Source organism: Ipomoea triloba, chromosome 1, assembly GCF_003576645.1.
Source record: "Ipomoea triloba cultivar NCNSP0323 chromosome 1, ASM357664v1".
Taxonomy (NCBI): Eukaryota; Viridiplantae; Streptophyta; class Magnoliopsida; order Solanales; family Convolvulaceae; genus Ipomoea; species Ipomoea triloba.
The window spans coordinates 21,447,144-21,463,670 of NC_044916.1; the positions used below are offsets into that span (position 1 = coordinate 21,447,144).

A 16,527-nucleotide genomic window follows, 5' to 3' on the forward strand; every position below is an offset into this window, starting at 1 on the left:
ATCTCATTTGATGAACGAAAGACCCCCAAAAAAAAAAAAACAATTGTGACTTTTTTTTAATTTTAAATTAAGGTCAATCAACATGTATTTTTATTCTCACTATAAGAATATAGTAAAATAACAATAAATTTAATAACTAATTAAATAGTTAGAGGTTAAATACTTACGAATTTTAGTATTTTATTACCAATGAAATCAGTTGCTAATTAAATACTTACATGTTTTAGTAATTTTAGTATTTTATTACCAAATCAGTTGCTAATTAAATACTTACATGTTTTAGTAATTCTCGATGGATTTTTTCATGAATAAATTTGATCTCTAGTAGTATCTTTTCCTTATTCCTGATGTGTTAATTGATCATTATTAATAATTATATTGAGAGATTTTTTTTTTTTCTTTTTGTGCCCAATCAATGGAGATCGCATGATAAGAATATATACCAAAAAATACAAATAATATTTTCCTATTAAAATTCCATTGACATAATTTAAACAAATAGTTAATCAATTATTTCCCATCAAAATAGTCATTTTCAATAAATAATTAATGGCAATATATTATGTGCATTAGCCTCATCAAAACCGTTGAGAGAGAGACATGTGGCGGCGCTTAAGATGATGAGGGACGATGGCGATTAGTCCACCCAACGGAGGTCTCATCTTTGACCTATAAGTCATTTCATCATATGGCCTACGATAGAACTTCAAGAAGGGTAAAAATGACTTTCGACTCATGTCAACTCGGTTGATGTGGCTATCAACTTTCTTAAAGAAAACTGCTGGGGATTGAAAGAATGATGCCTTTGTAACTCTTGGATGGTTAACACTTGAGTCTAGCTCTTGAGTCTTCTGTGGCATTGGTGTGGATGGAAAGAAGCTCTTTCTCATGTTGTTACTAATATTGCCACGTGGAGTCCTCCCAATGGGTGACGCGAACGACATGGATCGACCACTGAGTGGAGAGATGGACGGGCCCAATAGGGCTGATGAGTGGACAGTTGGACCTACTTTTGATGTCGGTGTGTCGGTGAATGACAGATACCAAGGCTTGAGAGAGTCGTTGTGATGTGATACGCTGAAAGCAAATCTTGAAGACGAGCATGGACCACCAATCTTAGTCGTTGATGATGTCACCGATGAAGGGTTCAATCTAAATGATGCTGCCCTTGGATAGGATGCAAAGTCATTATATTCCCAAGAGTCTTCATAATCAAGTGATGATACCACCATGGTCAATGATGCTAGCTCCACAAATGCCCTAGCACCCTACACCAACAAAGAAACTAAATCACCCTAAGTAAAGCTTTATTTTATCACTCCATTTAACTTATAAATTATAACTGATAGTTGAATTGAACATTTATTTTCCTCACGTGTCTGATACCAAATTAAATCATGTGCTCCATCTCAACTAAAAGGCTAAGCTGATAGTTGGATTGCACATTTATGTTTATATATTATATGCTGATATGTTATTACATAAACCAAAAAATGTCATAACACATTTAAAATTTAGAGATATAGGTGTAATAAGTTAGTGGGGTATTGTACCTACCTTCCAAAGATAGGAGAAAAGAGAGGGAGGGTCAATAACAAAAGCCTTGTGAAGTTGGCCAGGATAGTATTCTGCAAGGACTTTCAGTGCTCCCAACAATATGTTCATAAAAGCTGAGGCTGATCTGAAAAAGCCTGCATTATGCATGCCAACCCAATAATATATAGTTAGTCAAACAATCCCCAATAAAAATTATCATCATGAAATTCATCATGACACCAAACAATAACTTAAACATGAAAATCAAATTCACTGTGGCCTTTTAGTGATTTTGGGTTCTGACAGGGTAGAAAAAGTGAAGTTCTTGGCACTTTTTGGGTGAATTTATAGGGTTTTTGGAAAAATAAAATAAAAATGAAAATTTTGGTTTCAATTTATACCCCTCATGTTCTCAAACTTGAAAACTACACCTCTAGGGCATTTCTAGGCAATCTCTGAAAAAGTTACAGCCTCTTGTAGCCTAAATGTTTGTCTATATAGGTTCAATCACATTTCTGATTACTTTACTAATTTATTCAAATTATTTTATTATGTGATATTGGAATTTGAAGTTGATATTAAATTTCAGAAAAAGGTGCATTTTGGAGTATTTCAAATAATCTAATTCTTACCAAATTCTGTAATCTCCTTTTACTTTAAATTTATTTATGTACAAAGTATACACTCTCATTACTCTTGCAATCATCACTTTTCAAAATAGAGAATACTTTTTTTTTTAAATTTGTTTTAAAGGTAAATATATCAAATAATGAGGGATGAGTGATAAGATTCAATTTAAATTTATGGTCCAAATTTAAACGAAATTGTATCCTAAAACAAAACAAAAAAAAAAGAAGAAAATTCATTAACTATATTTCTTATCGAAAATGCTTTATTTTTGACTAGTTTTTGGTGGTTGAAAATTTGATGATTTTCAATAGTGTAAACCCGAAAATCCGGAAAAAGTTGAGATTTGAAATGCAAATTAGTAAGAATTAGGATCTAATGAAAGAAATAAACTTTTTTTTTTTACATGTGGGCTAGCCGTTACATATATGTAAGCAATGTTGGTTTGCATTCAACACAAATCTTGTCATATATACATGTGACATATTATGTTCACTTTTTACAGAGAAAAAAAAAAATCAAAATTACAATTAATCTTTTTAAATTTTTTAATTCTTAATAAACTAAGTAATTATACATAATCATATATAAAAGAATCAAAATAAATAAACTTACTGGCATCCAAGAGAATGACAAGCTGTTCAACATTTTTAGCCATGGTTTGAATAGCCACTTCTACTGTAAACACTAGCAATCGAGTAAACCTACACAATATTTTCAAAAAAAGGTAAATATATAAAAAATAATAAATACTTTAATTTTTTTGAAATTATTATTTAATTCAGTAAAATGTATATTAATGTACATACTGTTTCTGTGAATGGAATTTGTGGTAATCTTGTTTGATCCGGAAAATCTAATAAATAAACAAAATTGACAAAATCAATTAAGTAAAAGGAATTATTATTAGAAAAAAATTAATTAATTTAGGGAAATATAATTAATTAAAATAGTATACCAAGACTGGTCTTGATTCATCATCATGGCCAGCAACATATGCTACACCTTCAGCAAGCTCAGCAGAGAATTCATCAGCCATCAACTGATCTGAAAATTATATAAATAACATAAAAAACAGTGACATATAAAAAGTTTTTATTTATTTATTTATTTAATATTATCCTTTTTGACATAGTGATAGATTTGCTTTAACCGTAAGAATATTTTGAGTACTTTAATGAGCTCAGCTCACCCTGTTTTCAAAACCCAAAATCAGAATACAAACAAGAAAGTAGAAAGATTCTCAAATTCTCTCTTTACATCAAGCAGGAAAAGGAAATAATTAAAAAAATATATATTAAAAAATGGAGATGGCTTGTGACTTCAATGGGTTTTAATAATCTTGAGATTATATATCATTTTCTTCAAAAAAAAAAAAAAAAGAAGATAAATTTTGGAGAAAAAAGAAGAAAGAATAGTTTACCAATTCCCATAGAGTCTCTCCAAGAAAGACAACTTCTTAGGTGCTTAGCAGCTTTCTTCACACTGTCCCCTTTCGCTTTCAAGAACCTCTCTACGCACCTTCTGTTGCAGAATTTTTCCTGTTTTTCATCCCACAAAATCCTTTAATATCTCATGCACACTCATAAATATATATAGTCCAAAAACAATATCATACCTAACATAACATAAACCGTTTTGGTAACGATCCCATTATGTAGTCGAGTTGACATATATGTGGTGATAACACATAACTCTTTTTTTCCCGATTTACCTTGCCCCAAAACGTTAACCCAAAAACCCAAACATTATAGACTATTTGGGAAGATATAAATCATCAAATGAGGGGTATGCACAACAGATCTGTCCACTTTGGACATAATCCCTGACACTGCTGAATTTTGAACCTTAGTCAATTGTTTCAAATATTACCTATTGAACCAATGAGTTAAGCGGGTTCTGACATATACCACTTGACCTTATGTAAGAGGGAATTTGGTTTTGTCAACTCAGCAAAACCTTTCATGGGTGTATTGATGAACTTGTTGGAATATGGTGATAATTTTGGCTTAAAGTTGCACATGCAGGCTACATATATACATACAAGGAGGAGTAACAACTCAAATATGTGTGTGAAGTGAGTTCATCACATTACAAATATATATATATATATATATATATATATATATATATATATATATATGTACCTGCTTAAGAGTAAGAGGGGCATGTTTCTTGAGAAGTTGAAGGACAGCTTCAACCCTCTCGTCGGCTTTCATGCCCGGACTCTGATCTGCCTTCCCCATTTTCCAGAAAGAACAAGAGAGAGAGAGAGAGAGAGAGAGAGAGAGAGAGAGAGAGAGAGAGAGAGAGAGAGAGAGAGAGAGGAAGATTTTGAATCTCTCAAGAAAAGAAAACACAACAAAGATTCTACTCTTCTTTTTCACGCAACCATTTCAAAACTATAAAAGCAAGGAGGTTTTGTAGAGAGAGAGAGAGAGAGTTGAATTTTGCAGAGTGGAGAGGGAGTGGCGGTGTGTATATATAGCGGTGGCGGATGATAGGGAGAGTGACAAGTCCGATGTAACGGCGGCTGGAAAAGGAAGAGTAACGGAACTCTACGGGCCACCACCTAACTCCAATTTTCCTTCTTTTATCCTTTTCAAATGCTTGTGTGCGCAATTATTCAACTTTAAATTTTTATTTTTCTATTTTCATCCACTACTTTATAATTTATTACTTTTGCCACTACAATATTGCCACAATATTAATTTTAACCCTCCTAAATTAATTTTTTTAATCTAAAAGTTGTTAAGACTTAAGATTATGGGCCAAGTAAGTTTTTAAAAATTTATAAAAGTCTAAATAAAATATTATACTCAATTGTCAAGTATATTGTACTCAATTGACACCTCTATAATTCACTTTGAGAAAAGGTCACAAAATCGAATCCCGTAATTCATGGAGTATTGTATATTGAATAGATAGTACACCCTCACTGCTTCACACCAATATTGTTGGATTGTATGTCAATTCCCAAGCACGAATATGAGAGAGCAACCTCTCTCAACATCTCACTCTCTGCACTTGACACATGCCCAAATTTGTCCTCACAATTAATTGTTCGACAAGGTTGTTTATTATAATGGGATTACATTATATTAATAATTAATTTTTTTTTAAATTTGATTGGATCATATTTTATTTGATTTTGTTTCTTTCTTTTAGAATTATGTTGTGCAAATAATCTATAAAATACTAATGTGTACTTCTTATTAGTCAACTTATTATATCAGAATCATGCATGGTAGGATCTACCTTGCATCATGGACAATGGTTCATTAAAAGGTATTATTGATCATGATTCATTGTTATAAAATTGTAGGTTTATTATAACAATATTGTATGTTCATTAAGATGACATCAATTTTCAAATTATCATTTACACATATTATCCTTTATTGTTTGTATAAATAAAATCAATGTTACAAAATATATCATTAAAAAAAATCTCATTGAGATCTTTTGGATGACATTCATATTAATATATTTTGAATCTTAGTTGTTTATTGATGGATATGCAATATTGATAAAATGAACCTTTAGCATTGTATAAATGAACTTCTAGTATTCTCTTAATGAACCTATTTTAGATTCCTCAGCATTATGATGTAGTTGCATTACATATTATTGTAAAGATGAGCCACCAATATAATTAAAATGAACCACCAATATAATTATGATGCAGTATTGTGAAAATGAACGACCAATATAATTAAAATGAACCTACAACGTTTCATTAATGAATATATTTGAGATCCATAATTATAATAATATTGTTGCATTACAGTATTGTTTATCATATAATGATGTATTTGCATTGATATTGCAAAAATAAACCTACAATAGTATGAAAATGAACCTTATAGAGACTTAATATAATTGTATGTTAATTTAAAACATAAAAATAAAAATATCAATGTGTGTCATTTAAAATATCTTAATTAGAGTTTTATTAATGATATATATATATATATATATATATATAGAGCGGGGGTGCCTAATGGACAGGTTTGGTGTATTGTTTGGATTGGTTTGGTCTAGCCATAGCCTTAAAATTCCTATTACATTGTAGTATCTGTTTATCAATACTTTCTCAGCCTGTTAAAGCACAAGAGTCCAAATCGCCTCCACTGAGGCTTGATATCATAACCTTCCATATGGCAGAGTCACTACATGTCATCTGAGCACAAGGTGCTTATCGGCCATAGCCTAAAAACTTTTAAAAAAATTAAAAATTAAAAATTATATTGTAGTATATAAATTGTTAATTATTTACATAATTACATATTTTTATTATAACTTATTAGTTCAAAATTATTTAGTTTTTAAAACTAGTATATTTATATTTTAAATCTAATAATCAATCTTTATTGAAGATTTGAGGTAATAGTAATTAAGTAAATATTTTTAAAAATTAAAATTACTTAGGTAATATTTTTTTACAAGAAATCAAGAATCAATATTCTAAATAAAACCAAACTTACAAATTACAACTACTAAATACTAAGCGACGGGGAGTAAAATGAAAAAAGATTAAGAGATTGGGTTGAGTTGTGAGAAAAAAATAAAGTGGTATTTATAGGAGAAAATGACAAATTGAGGGGGGAAAATAGAATATTACCGTTGAACAACAAAAATTTTGGCCGTTCTATAGTATTAAATGGTCAATGAATTTTATTACCATTGGCCATTCAAAATTGAGAGTTTAATGGCAAAGCATTTAGGCTCTCTCACTCTCTGTCGTAATTAAGGGTAACGGCCATGTGAGAATGTTACCGTTGAACAACTAAATTTTTAGTGTTCAATAGTATTAAATGACCATTGACTTTTAATTTATCACCATTGGCCATTCAAAATTATTGAGAGTTTAATGGCAAAGCATTTAGGCTCTCTCACTCTATGTCATAATTAAAAATTGGGGGTAAAGACCATGTGAGAAAATGGGGGTGGGGGGGGGGGGAGGGAAGAATGTTACCGTTGAACAACTAAGTTTTTAGACGTTCAATAGTATTAAATGGCCATTGACTTTTATTACCATTGGAAATTCAAAATTGAGAACTTAATGGCAGATCTTGCGATAATAACAATGAGGGGTAATGATTACCCCCATTAGTTTCTTTTTTTCTAAAATAAAATCACAAGCCAATAGACTAGGCTGGACTACGGACAAAAATGATAGCCTAGATAGCCCAATCCATACTATAAATCAAGTTAGTCCTAGATTGAGTACTATAGTAGACGAGTCAGATAGAGTTGACCCGAATGGAACATGCTCAAACTAGGCTTTGGCATAGTCTAGGCCCACATATATGATATATATATCACACACACACCTCTCTGCTAACCTAGTTTAAGATCTACATAGGAATCCATGATTGAAAGGAGCTTGCATTAACTCTAGTCACTAACATGCCTAGATCAAAGCCTTAAACATTCAAGAGATTGGCCAAATCTCATAGAATTCACACAAAACAACAATCATGAACAAGAATAATAGTTCCAACTAGAATAGATCAATCTCCACAATTAAGAACTAGAGATCTACACTTAGCATCTTAACTTTGCTCAATTCAATCCCTATGGAGAAATTAGCTACTCATAATAACTAGGAATTGAAATCACAAAATATAGATTCATGCAAGGAATTGAAATTGCAATCTAAATTGAAATGGAAACAATAATAGAAGTGAAGATTACCTAGAAGAATTCAATATCAAAGCTTCAATGTAATGTCTTCTTCAAACTTGAAATCAAAGATCAAATCTCTTTAGGTTTTCTCTCCCTTTTCTCTACAATGTTGTGAAAGTAAACAGTAATCTAAAATTATGATCTAACTTTTTTTTCTAACTCCTTCAAAATTTCCTAACTAAACCTTTAAATAGCTTCCCCGAAATTTCCCCTTGCCCTTTAATAATTCCGCCTCTCTTGTCCACGCATGCCTCCACGCGTGGAGGCCGACGTGGATCAGCACTGGAAATGTTCCACGCCTCTCTCCACGCGTGGAGAGGTGTGCAGATTGCCCCGTGCTTTTCTTCTTCGCTTCGTTTGCTCGTCTAGTCCTCATGCCTAGCACTTTCATGCCTAGGACCTATAAAAACACTCAAATATACCAAAAATAGAGCTTGCATTTATTTCAACTCATAAGCACATAAGAACCAAGAATAGCTAGGTGATTCCCTTTGTCTCACTCTTTGTCTCTATTTGACTGTTCGCTCTCCAAGTCCGTACTAGATACCAGTGGACGGTGGTGCCATGGTGGAAGCCATTTGTTTTTTACTGTTGATTGCTTGAAGCCCTAGTTCTCCAAGAAAATATTGGAGAAAACAAGTATATTTAAAACATTTTTGATACTATTTTTCTAGGGTTCTTGACTTATTGTGTTATATTGTTTGATATTTTGATATATTCTGTATACTCTGTAAAAATATAATGAAATTGTGACTTTGTGAGACTTAATTTATACGTGAGCCACTAACTCACTAAGCCCTAAATTTTGGGGTTTTCCATATATATATGAAGAGTTTAACAAAATTCTGATATATAGTTTTATGCTTATGGTAATAGGAAGCCTACTGTGTATTTTTGGCATTGAATTGTTGATTGTATGAGCCTAAAGACCTAAATTTTGGACAATTCAATATAAATGATGATTTGATTATTCAAATTTGATTATGAATTGTATGGTGGGAGCCTAAGGCCCAAAGCTACTTTAATCTATAATCTGCTTTAATAAGTAATCTATATGTCTATTTATCAATTGATTATGGATTTTATGATGGAAGCCTAAGCTGCTTTAATCTATAATCTACTTTAATATGTAATCAGTATGTTTGTTTATGCTTTGATTATGGATTTTATGGTGGAAGTCTAAGCTACTTTAATATGTAATCTACTTTAATCTATAGTTTGTATGTTTGTTTATGCTTTATGTGGACATTTGTTTAAAGATGCCCATCTTTATAGATGGAAAGTATGAGTGCATCTGGACAATCTCTAACCTCAACTAAGGATGAACATGGAGTAGAAGCCGAAGGCATTGAGGTAAATCCTCAACAACCTATGCCTTCTGTTATTGTTCCTATAAAGAAGAGGAAAGAGGTGGAGTTTAGATCCAAAGTTTGAGATCACTTTGAAAAGATACTTGATTCTGAAGTCAAATTGATTAAGGGGAAGTGCATGTACTTTGCAAACATCTTTGCATGTGAGAGTAAAAAGCATGACACTTTCTCTTTGAGAAACCATATGCTGGGGTGCCTAAAAAATCCTCATTTTAAAGATACAAGGCAGCCCTTCTCACATTCAATGTTGTTTCAACCTCTGAACAAAGGGTTTTGAGGACTTGGGTTTTCAATCAAGAGGCTATTAGGAGAGCTTTGTGTGAGATGACCATTATAGATAAGCTTTTCTTTTAGATTGTTGAGGGACATAGGTTATGGAAATTTGTTAGAGTTGCTTGTTCTAGGTTTCAAATCCCTTCTAGGTCTTTAAAAAACAAACTATTGTCTTGGGGTAGTTCATCTGTTAGGATTCAGTACATGCATATGAGGTGCATAGCCTATTGATAAGCGCCAAGAATAGTCGAGTTTAGGGTCAGTTTTAGGGCATTAATGTGCGGTTTGATCACCTATTTGTAATCACTTCGTGCGTAAAATACTCTGATGTGATCAAATCAACAAACTCGGCTTATATTATGTTTCAAAGTCATTTCCGTAGGACAAAACAGGACCCGAGATTATTCCCGAACCTCGTTTCTATAATTCTAATAGTGCGGTCAATCACATAGGCTAATTAAGGAATTCAACCCCTTGTTCTTTTAAATTGTTTAGTTTTGATTCACCTTTGCAACCCTTAATCCATGATTAAATTTTCTCCTAGTAATTCTTGTAAGTCTTACCTCTTAACCTCCTAAATGCCAACACTAATTCAACTCCAATTTGTCATCCTTGAGAACACGACACTCGGGGAACTTCTTCCTCGTTTTACCGCATCTATTCACCACCACTAAAACTACACCTTCAAAATGGCGCCGTTCCCGGGGATGACAAACGGTATTTGAATTTTGTTTTGACATTTTTGAAGTTGTTTGTTAAGAGTTCTTGAATTGCTTTTTGTTTTTGCTTAATTTGTCTTCTTATTTTTGTTGATTGATTGAAGAAGTGAGCTTATTTGTATTGCATATCTTGTGGCTCAGTTGCAACTACTTTTAGTTGCAAAAGACTTGTTGTTGGCTAAGCTTTGTGCAGGGAATTTTTGTTGAAAATCATTTGAAAGCTTGCCAATGTGTGCTCATATGTATCCCCATGGTTATCCACACCATGGAAGAGAATCTTGGAGAGATTTTCCACCCCAACCATATCCCTATTACCCCCATTTTACCTATGCTTACCCTCCGCCAACATATCACTACCCACCTCCAAATCCTTATCCATCCTCACACCACTACTCACCACCTCCATACCCATATTCCACCTCTTATGTACATAGCCATAATCCACCACCATATGCACACCCACCCCCACCTTGTCAAAGAGAACTCCCTCACCAATCCCCCATTCTTCAAGATAACTCTTTGAGCTTTAAAGCTTTATTCCAAAGTGTTGAGAGTAAGCTTGTCCAAATGATGAAAAATATTGAACCAAGCTATACTCACGAGCCATATTCGTTCCCCAATTCCCACCCAAACACCCATTACCCACTTCCATCACAATTAAATGCCTCACATTTCTTTGAAACACCACCTTCCATTCAATATTTTACCCATACCAATCCTTGTGATTACCTCACACCGGCCAAAGACGAGATTGAGATCTTAAAACAAAAGATAGAAACATTAACAAAGATGGCCAAGGAGGACACAACTAATTTGAAAGTCGAAATCAAGAGCGAATTGAAAGATTATCTTGCTACCCTCCAGGAGGAAGGTCTTCCATTAGAAGAGATTGAAACAAAAATGCTATCTATGATGGAGGAGCTCATGAAGACAAGCTCATTACGGGTTAACTACCCCATTGTAGATGATCTCTTGACTTTGGAAGCCAATCCAAGGGTTGTACATGAGGTTGAAAAAGAACAAGATGATTGTAAAGAGGTGAGTGTTGAAGAGGTAGTGAAATGTTATACCCCTGTGCTTGAAGAAGTCCTAATTTTTGAATTGGAAGAAACGTAAACCGGGTCATTAAGGGCGAATTTGGGATTTCAACTTTTTGAGAACTATTTAAACCCTTCCCCTGCATTTTGGAAGGAGGACCCCCCAATTCTTAGCTTAGATCTGATTTTAATTGTTCTCTCCCCTTTTTGGGGAGGATTTCCCTTCTAAATTTTAGTGTTAGATCCCTTAGTTAGGGGTAGATCTAGCTAGCTTGGTGGAGAAGATGACAATGAAGGTGTAATAGATCTCTTGAATCCATACGTATATCTACTCTATTCTTGTTCTTAATAGATTGCTATTTCAATTCGATTGCTTTTTTATTTTCTATTGTTTTGTTCTTAGATTTGAATGATGTTTGAGTATATTAGTTGAGGGGAGTGTTTGCCCCATATTAGCTCTTGTGATTGATGATTGAATTCTTCCATAATGATTGTGAAAATGATGAAGTAGGGTGTTAGTCTTGTGTGGGTGATGTTCTTCTTGATTTGCTTCTATTTCCGGCCGGGGTAGATAGTAGACTTAGTGGAAGTGAGTGTGTGCGCGATAGCGGCCTCTCGCGAGTCTAAATCATCCACATCCCTGCCCTACTATCCGGAAGGATGAGATCCGGGAGGAGTGGTAGACCACATGTTTGATGAAATGCCTCAACCGAATGAGGATTGGGAGTCCGAGTGTGACGCCACTCGGTGAAGGTGCCGTGGGCTCCCGTTATTATTCCTGAACCTCGTTTCTATAATCCCATGTTCTGAAGTTAGTGGTGGATTGAGATTTATTGATTCTTCCGTTAAGAAGGTCAGGGATGTAGTGAGATGGGTTAGGAACTCACTTGCAAGACTAAAAAAGTCTAGAGATCTTGTTGATCTTATTAGGGTGGGAGCGAAATATGCTTTACAGCTTGATGTTCCAACAAGATGGAACAACACATACATCATGCTAAACACTGCCATTTACCAGAAGGTTTTTGAAGCTTATGAGGAGAATGTTGCCTCATTTTCTACTGAGTTATCTAATTTCGTTCCTACTTATTTGGATTAGCTTTCTGTGCAAAGCTTTGTCCTCCTTTTGAAAGGTTTTTATGAGATGACTGTGAGAATATCTTGTTCTCTATATGTCACTTCAAATACTTTCTTTTATGAGATTTCTGATTTTGGTTGCATGTTGGATGATATGGTTGGATCTAAAACAAGTTGTGAAAAGGTAAACTGTTTCTGATTCTTTTGTGTATTTTTTTTGAGATTTATGTGTGAATAATTGAATATGTTTCTGATTTTTCTATCTATATTTCTATGTTTCTATGTTTTTTTTTTTTTAAGGAAATGGGGTTCCAAATGAAACTAAAGTTTTAAAAAATTGGGGAGATCCAGAAAAAATAAATTTTTTGATATTTTATGTCAATATTTTGGATCCCAGGGATAAGATTTAGTATATGCCTCACCAATTTGCCAGTTGTATGGTGAATAAAAAGGCAAATCATGCTTTGCAAATGTTTAAGGTGGAATGGTTGAGTTGTTTATTGACTATGCAACCACCTACAATGTTACATATACGCAATCTGCATCCTCTACTGTGCAATCTGAATCAATTCATGTTGATTCTCAAACTACAATTGGAAAACCTTAATCTAGACCGAAAAACATGCTGAAAAAAAATAGAGAATGGAGAGTGGTGGTGGAAGCAGTAAGCATACTGAATTGTAGATTTATTTGAGTGAAAATATAGTGGAAGAGTAAGAATCTACTAAATTTGATGTGCTCATGTGGTGGAAGGTTTATAGTGTGAGATTTCCTATTCTCTAAAAAATGGCAAGGGATGTGCTAATTGTTCCCATATCCATAGTTGCTTCTGAGAGTGCATTCAGTACTAGTGGTAGGGTATTAGATTCCTTTAGGAGTTCCTTAACTCCTAAAATTGTGGAAGCTCTAGTCTATGCACAAGATTGGTTGAGGGCACCCAATCACCAAATCTCTGTTGAGGAAAACATGGATGAGGTTGAAAGATTAGAGAAGAGTACATACAATTACTAACTTCCTATCCCTTTTATTTATTTTTGTCCCAATTTAAATTGTTAAACTTTTTGTTTTTCTTTTTGTGCAGAATTGTCCACTTGAGTGGGTTCTTCTTTAAGTTCTGTCGGAACACTGCCAACAATTTTGATGTAAATACATTTCTATATTTTCATTAACATTGTTATTTCTGTTTTAACATATGTTTAATTGTTTATTTGGATTGCTAAAGATGTACTCATAGTATATTTGTGTTAACTATTGAGGGCTTTGAGGTAAGCAACCTGTTATAAGGCTTAGTGCTAATTGCTAAGTGGCTTGGTAACATTTTTGTAAATGTTGCTGCCCATAGGTAGTTAGGCACTTAGGTGTTTCCCATTCGACATCTGGTATTATGGTAATGATTCGGAATCAGTGAAACACAATATGTCCCTTGCACTGGTATTCTGGTATATCACTTTCCCTTGGACCCTTGCTTTTTTTTTTTGTTTAATTTAAAACTGTAAAATAAGTTACTAATTTGTTATTATTGGCTATTATAATGTTTCGACCATTGTTTGAATTAGTGAAATGAAGATGGTATGTTGCATGTGTTTTGGTATGGAAAAAAATGCATCTTGAGCCTTAATTATTGAACAAATATATACATACATACATACATATATACATACATACATACATATATATATATATATGTATATATATATATGTTCATATATATATATATATATATATATATATATATATATATATATATATATATATATATATATATGTTAATAAAAATAATAAACAAAGTTCTTTTTAAGGAACTCCGTAAGTTGTACTAAGTTTCATGACAATGTGTATTTAGTTCACCAGATAGTTCAAATCTAGTTGGTCAAATCTTTTATCCTTAGGTTATAGTATAGGGAGTAGTTCAGAAGACTTTGAAGACTCTGAAGACAACTCACTGAATGAGTATCTGCACCAGAACATAAAAGATGTTCAGAGTTGGTTACTGAAGTTACCACCGTTTTCAAGATTCAGAAGAGGATAAATAAGAGCCAACTCTTTATTGTGGATGTTGAACAATTTTACACAGAAAAATCAGCAAATAAGATCTTTGTATGAGTTTAAGAGAAATCTTGGCAAAGCTTACCTTTGAGTCTTTGACACAAGATACATATTCTCTATGAAGTTAATTGGGCAAGCATTCACTCTGTAAAGCCGTTCGTGCAACTGTTGAGGGAGAGCCTCAATTCAAGAAGATCGGGAGATCAAGTTCTTGTCAACTCTTCATGGTTGAACTCTAGAATGGAGCTGTGAAAAATTTCTATAGCAATCGTGTGATCCACAACTGTAATCGGTGGTACATTTCATAGTGTTAATCAATGAAGAGTTGGGCAATCAGAGTGATGCCCCCAGATGTAGGAAATGAGGTTCCGAACTATGTTATCAATTGCTTGAGTCTTTACTGCTTTAGAAGTTTGATATATATATATATATTATTGCTTCACAATCTTAATAGAACTAATCTCTGCACTAGGTCTAATTGTCGTTAAGTGACCTCCAATGAATCTAGCAATTAGGTTCATTGATAAGCACTATTTTTATACCTATTTATATTTGATTCTTATAATAAATTAGTTTTATTTATTTAACATTATATTTATTTTAAACTTCATTTTATATTTTGCACTAATATAATAATTATTTAAATAATTAAGCTTAAAGATTATTTTGGACCATTAAATATATAAATAATTAAGCTTAAAGATTATTTTGGACCATTAAATATATATATTACATTTGTTATTAAGAGTTGGGCACCATTAAATATATATATTACATTTGTTATTAAGAGTTGGGCTAATTCCTTTTTCTACTTAGTTTGTTTAATTTGGCCCAATGCTAATGTTTTTTTTCTTTTACATGTTTTGAAGCCCAAATCCATTTAAACGGCAAATTATTGCATGGACCATGGTCCACACAGCTGTGTGGACCAAAAATAAAAAGTACATTATTTTTATACTGAAGGTACATTATTTTTGTACTGTAGGTACATTATTTGACAGTATATATCAAATAATGTACCTTCAGTACTAAAATAATGTACCTACAGTATAAAAATAATGTACCTTCAGTATAAAAATAATGTACTTTTTATTTTTGGTCCACACAGCTGTGTGGACCATGGTCTATGCAATAATGATTGCATTTAAACCCAATTTTTCCTTTTGTTTCGTTAGTTATTGAGTCTGTACGTAGGGATTAGGAAGCAGCAGATTGAAGACTTGGCCAGCGACAATTGCGGAACGTCCGTGAAGTGCTGCGACGGAGATTCGGTCGACCGAAAATTGGTGCAACGTGCGGCGACTTCGTAGGCTTATGCATGGACGAAATTGAATTGATGAGAGGGAAATTAGGGCTGTTTGTTGAGCTGAAATTAGTATAAATAGGGATGGCTTTTCTTTTCAGAATCAATCAGTTTTTCATAGAATAGTCTTATTCACTTTGTAAAGACTCCCTACGATGTTCTGCTGAGTTCTTATTTTTTTTCCAATTCGAGGATTATTGAAGTTTGATTCTACAAGACCAGTAAGCTTTATTTAGCCTAAATTATTCTTTGCGCTTTATTATCTATATATCTTATGTTATATTCATATATATGAATTATTGCTTGGTTAATTGTTGCAATAGGGCCCATTGTTCAATTATCAAGTCATGAAATTGCTAGTTAGAACCTTGAATCCGTAATTGTTTAAGTGTTCTAATGTCAGTAGCAAATAGCACAATTTGATTATAACTGATTTTCAGTTTGTGTTATGAAGATATATAGTCTAGCTTAAATGAACCGAGCTTATGAGTTTGTTGGCTAGGATTGGTAGTCTTTCTAATTCTTTTAATGCTATTAGTAAATTAAATCCTAAGAGCTTGTTTAGGTTTGTTTCTTAGCTACGTAAGTAATTAAAGAGCTTGTTTTAATTACCGACGAAGTAAGGAAAGACAGGTTGTTAGAGCTTGTTAATAACCATAACCAATCTAGTAAAGAGTAAAGTTAATTTGGCTTGCATATCAATATTTGTCTTGTTAGAATTAAACTGATATCATTCCTTGGGTTGGATACCATTTGCCATTGACATTTACTTGATAATTATTTGCTATTTGATATTATTATCTATTTTATTGTTACTATTTAAGTTTATATTCCCATCTCATTATTTATTA

At 32.8% G+C, this 16,527-nt stretch overlaps 1 protein-coding gene across 1 annotated transcript; it reads right to left on the minus strand.

Annotated features, from left to right (window-relative positions):
* Positions 1–476: 476 nt before the first annotated feature.
* On the minus strand, positions 477–4,559 carry LOC115999243. The gene is made up of 7 exons (XM_031239086.1): positions 4,311–4,559; positions 3,587–3,704; positions 3,122–3,210; positions 2,973–3,019; positions 2,779–2,867; positions 1,558–1,691; positions 477–1,268 (listed from the first exon to the last, which is right to left on the minus strand). The coding sequence occupies exons 1-7, from the start codon at positions 4,407–4,409 to the stop codon at positions 579–581; spliced, it is 1,266 nt and encodes a 421-aa protein (XP_031094946.1). The 5' UTR covers positions 4,410–4,559; the 3' UTR covers positions 477–578.
* Positions 4,560–16,527: the final 11,968 nt, after the last annotated feature.

Bases quoted from the DNA above. Each gene is read 5' to 3' on its own strand.
- LOC115999243 (XM_031239086.1), bottom strand. From the start codon at position 4,409: ATGGGGAAGGCAGATCAGAGTCCGGGCATGAAAGCCGACGAGAGGGTT. The intron at 2,868-2,972 runs GTATGTACATTA...AATATTGTGTAG, and splicing joins AAATTCCATTCACAGAAACA to GTTTACTCGATTGCTAGTGT. The intron at 1,692-2,778 runs GTAAGTTTATTT...TGCATAATGCAG, and splicing joins TGTCATTCTCTTGGATGCCA to GCTTTTTCAGATCAGCCTCA.